The 10604-nt window shown below is 44.0% G+C and overlaps 1 protein-coding gene across 1 annotated transcript in view; it reads right to left on the reverse strand.

The window, feature by feature from the left end:
• ASXL3 (ASXL transcriptional regulator 3) overlaps nt 1-8695 on the reverse strand; it is a 126202-nt gene extending 117507 nt beyond the window's left edge. Inside the window, exon 1 of the mRNA XM_059815622.1 lies at nt 8642-8695. Within this exon, the coding sequence (XP_059671605.1) occupies nt 8642-8695 (54 nt within the window). The remainder of the gene's footprint in view (nt 1-8641) is intronic.
• Between the last annotated feature and the right edge of the window lie 1909 nt (nt 8696-10604).

Genomic DNA, 10604 nt, shown 5'->3' on the forward strand with positions numbered 1-10604 from the left:
TAGGAAATATTGGCAGATAGGCACAGTGACATGGGATGTCACATGCTTCTCTGATATAGCAATGCCAATAGACATCCCAGCAGCTGGTGGATAACTGGGAATTTTGAGACATAAAAAGAATTAACATTTATCCAAAAATAGACATCAAAAGATGTACTGAAACATCTGGATGAAGAAATTGTTCAGTTAAAACTGATGGAACTGAAAGAAAAATAATCAAAACAGAAAATTATCACTTAATGGAGGATGAAGTTAAGTACTTTGGCAACACAATGATAGTGGTAGAGCCTCATCTTATGTAAGAAAGGTTCAAGTCGTAAAGGCAAGAACAAATCATATGGGACATGAAGACTGACTGTGATTTACTACTCCGTACACATTTCACAAGGCATCTCACCAACTACACACAGTTAGGCAGGTTCTCCAGGCTGCTAAGAGTCAGCTGATATAGAGTAGAACTTTGACCTTCAAATGGTTGATGTATACTTTGGTTAAAGCTCTTTTCCCTCTCTAGACATCAAGTTAAACAAAAAGCTAACCAGGAGAAAGCAATATAAACCCTGACTAGAATGACTGCATCACTAAATTCCTGATCCTACCTATACTTAAACAAGATGACAAGAAGAGAGAGAGAAAATAGCTTTGACATTAAGTTCTCCAAACCAAATAATCTACTAGCTCAAGAACCTAGTCTGTCAAGGAACTTCTGAAGTTGCAGATGTTTAGAAAATGTCATTATCTGTAAGTCAGACTATGCTCTATAGGATGTGACTACCACCCACAAGATAATGATCTCTGGAGTTGAGCCTCTGCAAGTAGTGAGGAGATTCTCATCATCACAGCCTTGACTAGACCAATCTATGCATATAGGAGGACAAGTTTTAAAACAGAGTATGTAATGCCTTCTAAATAAATTACTTCCTGAGGCTCCAAAATCATGAACAATAATCTAGGACATGACCTGGAATGTCTTCTACAGAGAACTACAGCCGAATCCTCTTATTGAGTCTGTGAATGCCCCTGATGATTCCAGAGCACAGACCAAACTGTGGTTGCCGATCCTGGCAAAGGCTGTCAGACAGAAACTAAATTCAATGCTATACTACAAAACAAGTCTCCTCAGACACCTGAGGTACAGGATGCCACATCAGACTCAGAACCTGTAATCTAGCAGCTGGATCCCATATGTTAAAAACCTCATCTAAAAGGTGCTCCGATATAGAGGAAAGCTACGTGCCAGGGCCCACACACACTTTGTCCTGCTGAGCTCAAGCCATTAAAGAGAGCTGAACTCTTTTAACATTCAAAGGATGAAAACATCAGATCCCCTCGATTTCCTGTTCCATTGCCAGAAACACCAGAGCTTACTTAGACCAAAGTGAATGGTGCTGCTCTAGATCCCTCCAACTCTAACTGCAGTCCCCAACCCCAATCAGTGCACTGACACCAAAAGGGTCTAGGAAGAAGGCATGCACTATGCACTGCCAGATGGCTTATTAACTGTCTCCTGACACTCATGAGGTCTGTGCTAAAGTACTATAGTGGATATATTTAGGTAGTGGTCTGCTTAAGGTATGATATTCAGAAAAACACAGGTCATCCCTTCAAACCAAGTTTAGCTGCAGGTAAGAAGGCACCTCTCTACCCTTTTTATGTTCCCAACAGGTGCATTTCCTTCCAAGAAAGTACTCCAGCAATAGGAAACTATCCAGCAGAACTTCACAAAGACAGAGCAGCCTCAGAAGGGCAATACATCAATGATTTGGGTTTCTTTTGGGAGGGTGACTGTCATTCAAAGTTGATAAGAGATTAAACAGGCCATCTATGGCCAATCTGTTGTCCTTGAGCGGCATGGGGATTTGCTACCTGAACTAACAGGATGAGCAGATGGGCTGAACCAGGATGTGTTGCTTAGAGCTGTCTCTATTCTAGGTTGTTCTTCTCCCTTTGCATTGAAAGCTGACTGTTCCATAGTGAAGACTAAGACATTTGATTCCTTCAGTCTGTAAGTTCCTCAGAAGAAGGATTTGGTCAGTTTCAACTGGAACCCATGGAATGGTAATGAAATAATTTCCAGTAATCACACCTTCTCCCAGGTCTTGATAGCAGAAAAGGAAGCCACTATTTAGTTATTGCTATTTACAGGGAAAGTGAGATTATCATCATAACACCCAGGAAAAGGGAAAACATTTGAAGCTTACAACATTCAAAAAAAACCCTATTACTCCAAAGCCAAGAGGTCAAGTTTAGCAAATTACTCTCCAAGTAACTGTAGTCCACTGGTCACAGTATAAAGAACAAAGAAAGGCTCCAGCAGGAAGTACAGTGAGTTTGGCTTTTTGCCTTGAGGACAGCATGCTACCTGGTCCAGACTAGGATGCTGCAATGACACGGTTTAATCCAGGGAACTGGTGAACTGGGCTAGCAGATCCAGAGCAACCTAGCTGTGAAGGGTGGGTAGGGCCTTGGGTGTGGTTAGTGGAAACTATTTCACTGTGATTCTGCTGGTTCTACGTGCAACTGACCAAATCTTGTTTGTGAGAAACTTGTCAACTGCTGGAAGAAGAAAAAACAGATCAGTTATTTCAACAGTAACATGCAATATGACAGGAAAATATTGGTTCTTCTACAGAGAAAGGTAAGCCAGGAGCCACTGAAAGCATTCACTGTAACAGTGAGCATTAAATCATACCTTAAGGCACTGAAAATGCCATCACATTGTTGAGGAATGCCCATATTTAGGTTCCTCTAAGGGTTTTCTCCTATGTTATCCTGCTTTGATAGAAGTAATGTGACATTACTGAGAACAGGTCCCATTCGTGGGTTGGGTTCCTGCCCTCCTAAAGGTCGGTGATGCAAAGGGTTAAAGGGCTGTTTCAAGATAAATGTAAGACTCTCGTTCCTCTCAGTCTGCCCTAGAAGAATGCATAATGTGAGCTGAAATAGATCAAATTTATATTTTATTTGTAGATCACTTTTTAAAATAAAAAAATATTAGACCACACTAATTTCTGTATTATTTCATACTAACAGAATAAAATACTGACACTTAGAAGACAACCACAGAAGCTTAAAAGAAAAAAGTACAGGTTCAACCTTGTATAACAAGTGCAAAAATTACTTTAGATAAAACAAATAGGAGGAAACCCTAGAGCAAACCAAAATAAAATATAGCTCTTCAAAGCAGCATTGACTGTGAATCAAAGGGAAAGGCCATCAAAACTTCCCAAGCCACAACGTTTCTGCATGTCTGAAAAAGAATTAACTCAGAACAAATATGGAAATAATAGTAGGTCTCTGTTAAGCCAACAACAAAGAAATCCTTAATACCATAAAACAAAGTTACGTCAAATCTCCCATTTTTAAAGATACACGAAGCTCCTTTCACACAATGCTTTAAAACGTTATTTATAGTAACAAAAGCAAAGACTTAAGATAAAAGTCAAAGGGATTATCATCAATGGTCTAGCTACACAGAAGTTACTCTTCTCATTTTTTGTTTCATTTGTGGTCTTCAAATATGAAGATGTAATGCAAAAATACTTCCATACCTCTATACGATCTGTTTCAACTACACTATCTTAGCAAACCAGATGATGCAACAATCAGCTTTTGGACAGCCAGCCACATTAAGCAGTAACATGCAAGCTAACAATTCCAATGGGCTTTTGTTGCTTTTCATGGGTTTTTTTCAGCATCAGTTTCCTTAATTAATTAGTATAATTTTCTTAAAGTTTACAGGAGCAAGAGAACAACTCTTAATTAAGAGCTGGATCCTGTCAGGAGACTAGTGCAAGAAATACAATAATGAAGGTATGAATATTACTCACCCGATATGCACACGCCACCTGAACCATGAGGACTCTCCATAGCACCGTAAAGCACATAGTCTTCAGTAATACAAGAAAACCTTTCTTTCAGAACGAAATTTGGAGAAGAAAGAGCAAAAATACTGGAGAGGAGATCCAACACGCAAATAACCCACAACCACTACTGTTCTCATTCTTGGGATTTTCTTCTGCTTTATTGTCAACTAGTGGTAGAGACAACTGAACCGTGTTTCAAAACACCACTTACATGAAAGAGGGCAATAATAAGGGCAAGCTATTCAGAAAAAATCCTTTTAAAATGTTACCATAAACTGTCACCCGTCATAAGCAGACATTCTATGCTTCATACATATGCTGAGCTCTGCACTCACGAAGTGAGCAGCCTCCCCTCATTTTGTTCAGGCCTCTTTCACCTTTCTATATCACAAATAACAAAGGATCGTGTCTGGCAGTCAAATGATAGAAGTTGGATCACTGCTACCTACTTAGAACTGTTACCAGTTCTTCCGTGGCAGAGTATCCTTGGACATGTTTTGGTCTCAGTATTTTTCATTTCAGTATTTTTTTATGCAGTATCTTATGGCATGAAATTATTAAGAGGCAGCATTCACTATTTCAGGACTTTCAGCAACTGCTTGAGAGTCCTTGGAAGTTTTAGAACAGCTGAAACTAAACAAATACAATTTTTTTCAACTGAAAGGAATCATTACAAATTGCTTAAACTAATATTCAATTTTTATGAGTTCCATGTATGACCAGAAAACAACAATATGGTTTCATCAAATAGGATCAACTGAAAGACAGAGGAAAGACAGGATGTTTCTCCTCCTTCCTTTAAAGATTTTCTTTTGTTCTTTTAAGTGTTCTATCTTAGTTTATTATCAGACACAAAAAGCAGAATACTGGTATGAAGATAATACCCAGGTTGTACATAAGCATCGCTGTAGTCTGCTGCAAAATACAAACTGAGTTGACATATCGGGTCTACATCAAAGATATGCCCTTTGGCAGGTTGTAAAGACAGGTTGCAATTTTGTTTATAAAAATGCGTGTTCTACAAAATGGGTTCTGTAACATGAACTGTTAGTGGTATGCCACCATTCCACTGATCCTGCACATGCGTTCATTTCTCAGGAATGCTTGTAAGCTGGGTTATGCCTTGCCCTAAGATAAGCAGACTTGCATGAGGAAAAAAAGCAGTGTGTGGCAGACAGAACGATTCAACTCTCCGCAGGAGACTTCTTCCACAAAACGCAGGTTCCAATACAGGACATGCCAGTGGCTCCTGTTTTACTGCCTGTATCACATACACAGTATTTACAGCAAGAGCTGAATATAATGGAAGTCCTTTCCTGCTTATGTTTTAAAATTTAAGGGAACAGCTTGAAAAAACACTGCATTGCAGGGACTTAAGTTTTCAAAGACCCTTTAATCAAATACCAAAAAACAGTAAATGTAACACTGTCAGTTTGGGGCCTCACCACTTAGACCTACACATTACAATGTATTTTAAGATTGTCATGTAATACATTTTTCTAAAGTACTTCTGCTTCTTTCATTGTGAATGTGGGAAATGGAGAGCTGTGTAATGATTTCAGGCTCGAGTCCAGTTTTTGTACTCCTTATTATCCATAACTATTACATGGTGCATTATGAGTTTCAATACAGATTCAATATAGAGACATGACCATATCCATTCCTCTCATAATTACTGTGAGAGAAATAGTAACAGAGAGTGAATGAGGCAAAAGTGTAGCCACAGGAGGAAGATGATTTTATGACTGTGAAACAGAACTACTATGGAGATGCTGTTGGTACCATAACTAACTCTCCCACAGATTTCCTGCACAGCTTTGAGTAAGGCACTCAATCTTTCCATGCCTCAACTCTGCATGGGTACAGCAGAGGTCAAAATACTTAACTTCATAGGCATGTTATAAGTATAGAAACATTTGCATTTGGGAAGCTACTGGGTGTTGCTAATAATAGCTATGTATGTACAATTGAAACATAAAAAGAAAAATATATTTTAGCACTGCACTTGAAAGGTGTATAGGAAATTAAGTATGGCACCTCACATCAAACAAAGAAAATAAAATGAAAAGTCATCAACTCTAGTGAGCGAACGTTAAGTACTTGGGAAACCAGATGCAAGTACATCATTTGAAGTCTAAATTACAATATATGGATGTTCACAACAGAGTGAAAAAGCAATGCCAGCAACGTTACCTCTGTCATTTCATACTTTTTAGCACTTCACTTTGAAAGCCCAATATTGTAATGTAAGGGCTTTTGCAGAAAATTTAACACGTAAATATCCATACATTTGCTGTATTTATTAATTCAACCTCTCGTTCCTAAAAATAATTCAGCAGCATACAATTTTACAACATATTGATCTAGGTAACTCATGAGTCATTTTTTGTGAGTAGGTATCAATCACTTCATTGTTTACTTGTCGTTGGAAAGAAATTGATTTAATCAAACCTTGCAGTAATACATTATTGATGTATCCCAAGAAAACAAAGTCATAATGAACCATCAGGGTCCTAACATAAAACACTGTAAGGAGTGGCAATTTTGGCTTCAATCTTTCATTGTGATTTGCAAATATATGTCACTATACAAGTAAAGCCCGGTGCAAGACTGTACTTGGTCTGAGCAGCACTACATATCATTCACATAATAGACTTGGGACTAGTTCTCCATAACTTGGCAACCCCAGACAAAACCACACTGTGGACCTTGTGTATCTCCACCACTTATATACAGCAGTGGATCATTTTTACTCGATTTTAGCAAATCGTAACCCTTCTGGGGGGAGCATGAGGCGATATGGCATCACGAAAGTAAAAGAGTCTTAGCTATTCTCCTCAGCACTGTCTCAGCCTTTGTTCTCTAGAGGCTTTAAACTTTTCCATATATTGGACCACATGGGAATAGCATTTTTTCTCAATACACAATAAAACTCCTTTATGCACATTTGTCAAACAAAATACAGCTAATAGCGGCAACTGCAGCAGCAACTTGAAAGAGGAAAGTTAGAATAGCATTTGATGTATTTTATAGACTTTTGAATACACGTTGCCAGTTTAAAGCACAGAGAAACAAGTACTGTAGCAACACCCACTGCCAAAATTATTTTGGCAAAGGTGAGTTGTTTACTGCAGTTAAACTTTTGTTACAATCGTGAGAAATAAGAGAGGACAATAGCAACACTCTATCAGAACATCTTCACTAAAGCCGCATTATTATAAAATGTTGTAGGACGTACAATGAGCTATATCAGAATTTAGCACTGACCAAGCATATGAGAACACCTCAGTACAGCTTACAGAGACATCTATAGGTAGTGTCTGTCTAATACCATACAATTATTTACGTAGGAGAAAGAGGCTGAACTTCCTATGTAGGAATTCATACAAGGTGAAAACATTTTTAGAAGAAATGTGCTTCACAACTAAACAAATAATATCAATACCCATTACCAAAAGATGATGCATCATTAGCAGAGACACGTTACTTAAGCAATTAAGTCTGTGTAAGTGATGGATAAAAGATAAAGTTGGTGTAGATACAAAAAGCGATACAACCAGCAGCCTGTCTTTCTAGCTTTGTCATCTTTCTACGCACCCAACTGCAGCCGAACCAGACCCAACTTCGCAGAAAACACACGTACAAAGGTGTACAACCGCAATACATGCTGTATTGCGCATAACTGTTTGTGTAAAATCCCTAGAATGGAGAGAACCCGTACGTACTCCGAAACTGAAAAACAACATGAACATTGTGCTCTATTACACTTAGCAAACAATAATACGGAATCATGAAAACAGATACAGTAGGGTAAGGGAGACAGTTTCTTGATGAAGTGGGAATGGACAAGGTCTCCAGAGCCTTTCTAGAAGTGGGTTTGATTGCCCTGGATATTTCCCGGCTCAGTGGGGGAAGTAGAGAGGGTGAAGGGAAATCCCAGGACAGAGTTTTCTCTAACGTCCCCGCCCCTCACCCCAGCCCTCCTCTCCGCACTGAAGGGATTAAAAGGCAATTCGCAGATATTTCACTTTTCTCTAGAATTAAAAGGAGGGATTTTCTTGGGATATCTGATGCATGAACTTGCAGAGATAGAAACAATCCCTGGGTATTTACACACAGACATGCAAAAGAAAAAAAAAATAGGCATTTCCTCACACATACACCGAAGAAGGGATGTAGCTATTTCTCCTCTCCAGGCGGGGACGGGAGGAGAGCAGAGGGCTGCCTGTACCGCCAGCTCGGGCTCACCCACGCTCGGAGCGGGCTGCCCCGGCAGCGCCGGGGGGAGGCACCCCTTCACCAGCACACACACCCCCCCCAAGCACCCACAGGCACGCCCGAGCTCCCCTCACGCTGGGGCACCCCGGCCTCTCCCTTCACACATTAACTCGCACACACACAAGCTCCCTCGCACACTTACTCCCTCCCTCACAAGCTCCCTCGCACACTTACTCCCTCCCTCAAACCCTCGCACTCTCCCTCGCACACACACTCCCGCACGGGCACTCCCTCACACTCAACCGACACCCCCTCAGACGCACACTCTCACCCTCATTCTCCCTCTCACCTCATACACACTGTCCCTCACACACACTCTCACTCCCTCGCACACACGCTCCTTCTCTCTCTCCCCACCTCCCTCCCTCACACGCACGCTCGCCCCAACGGCCCCAACCGCCGGCAACAAAGCGGCGGGCAGCGCGCCGGGCTGGCGGCGGCGGGACGCGCGCGGCGCGCACACACATACGCACACACAATGCTTCCACGGCACCTACCAGGCGGGCAGCCTCGGCCCAGGTGCGGTCCTTCTTCTTCCTCTTGTCTTTCATGTTTGCATCTCATTGAGGTGGTTCGGGGGGGGGCGGGGGGAGGGCGGACCGGGGGGGCGGGGGGGCCCGGAGGGGTTCCGCACGGACAATGATACGGTGACACCGCGCTCTGGAGCCCCCGGGGCGGGAGGGGCGGGGGAGGAGGAGGAGGAGGGGAAAGGGGGCCGGGCCGGCTCGGCTCCCCGCAGCGGCGGCAGCGGCGGCGGCACAGCTGACAGCTTGAGGGATGCTCCGCTACGCTCACAACAATGCACTATGACGTCACGCGGGGGAATGGCGCCCGCACCAAACATCCCCGCGGCGGCGGCAGCCGCCCTCGCGAGGAGGCCGCCCGAGAGCGCTCTCGCCCCCAAGCCTCGCGAGAGCGGCCGCGGCGCCGCTCTCCCCCCGGGCTGGGGGCGCTGGGGAGGGGAGCGCGGCGGGAGGGAAGGAGGGTGGCCGGCGCGGCCGGACTACCACTCCCGTGGTGCAGCGCGGCCGCGGCGGGCGGGGCGTCTCCCTGGGGACGCGGCGCTGAGGGCGCTGCCGGGGCGGGGGCCGCGGCCGCGGCCGCGCGGGTCGGCGTCGTCGGCTGTAACTGTTGGCGCCGCGGTTGCGGTTGGGGCCCTTTCCCTCCCCTCCTCGCCCGGAGGGCGCTGCTCTCCCCGTTTCACGCCGAAAGCGCGTTCGCTAAACGCAGCCGAAAATAGGGCCCGGCCCTCCCCCGGCGTGCGACCTCCTCGCCGGTGCTTACTTACGGCTGGGGCAGCCCGCGGCTGCGGCGGGGCCGGGTGGGCGGCGGGTCGCGGTGAGGGGAGCGCCGCGGGGCGGCTGGCGCGCCTGTGGCCGCGGCGGTTCCCGCCTGTGCTCTCCTCGCTTCCTTTCGACCCGCGAGCCGAGGTGTGACAAACCAAACCCCGGCCAAATAGGTGCCAGCTCGGAGAGATCCCGCGGTAGCGTTTTAGCTCCTTTTCTTGTCGGAACAGGAAAGAACATCTTCTTGTTCCAGTGTAAACAAAGGAGTTGGTGTGCTGTGCTCGTAAAACTGCTGAAGGATGTTTTCTTTTATTGGATGACCTAGGATTAAGATACCCCCGAAATGCAAAGCCCGAGGACTTCCCGCACGTTCCTGAGTTACAGGGTATTGTGATGTGGGTTTTCTCCCCTGTTTCCTCCCCTCCCCCAAATATTAAAGTATATTTGGAGTACTACTGAAATGTATTTGGCATTTTTTGTTCGAACTGAAATGAGTTAGAAATTATTCAGGCTTTTGTGTACGCATCTGTTCAGTCTCTGCTCCCTCCACCCTTCTCCCAGCAGCACCCCTGTTGTGCCTTGCCAGCTTGCCTTTGGTAACGTGACACTTTATTTTCCCGCAAACGTACGGTTTACTGGGGGGGGGGGGGGGAATCACTCCCACCTACCACAATGTTCAGGCTGTTTTATCTAGAGAAGGACTGGGGCAGCCCTGGAGGAAGCAGAAGTGGCGACCTGATAGCATTCCCAAAACACCCTCAAAGAGCACTCAGATTGTGTACGGTGTTCCAGCTGCAGACGCATCCCGCTCTTCCTCCTCATCTTTATGTTCTAATTGGAAATGATACATGGAAGATAGTTCTTCACCATGACACCTTTCCAGATTTCATAATTCGTTCCCACTTAAAGGAAAATAAAAACATTAGTGAAACAAAATTCTATTAAAACAGCTGCTTCTGAGTTTAGTTTTGATTCCAGAATGTATAGTATTCATCAGAGGATTTGAGTACACCTCAGAAATGTTCTTGAGAAAAATGCTGTTGCAACTGGAATATTTCAGGTTCGACAGAGTTAGGTTGTACAAAAATTTTTACCATCATCCAGTTGTCGAAGTAGCTACGTATTCCTTTGTTATTTACTTAATACCTTCTTTGTCATCTTAGTAACATTTAGA

The sequence above is a fragment of the Gavia stellata genome, chromosome 3, assembly GCF_030936135.1.
Source record: "Gavia stellata isolate bGavSte3 chromosome 3, bGavSte3.hap2, whole genome shotgun sequence".
NCBI lineage: Eukaryota > Metazoa > Chordata > Aves > Gaviiformes > Gaviidae > Gavia > Gavia stellata.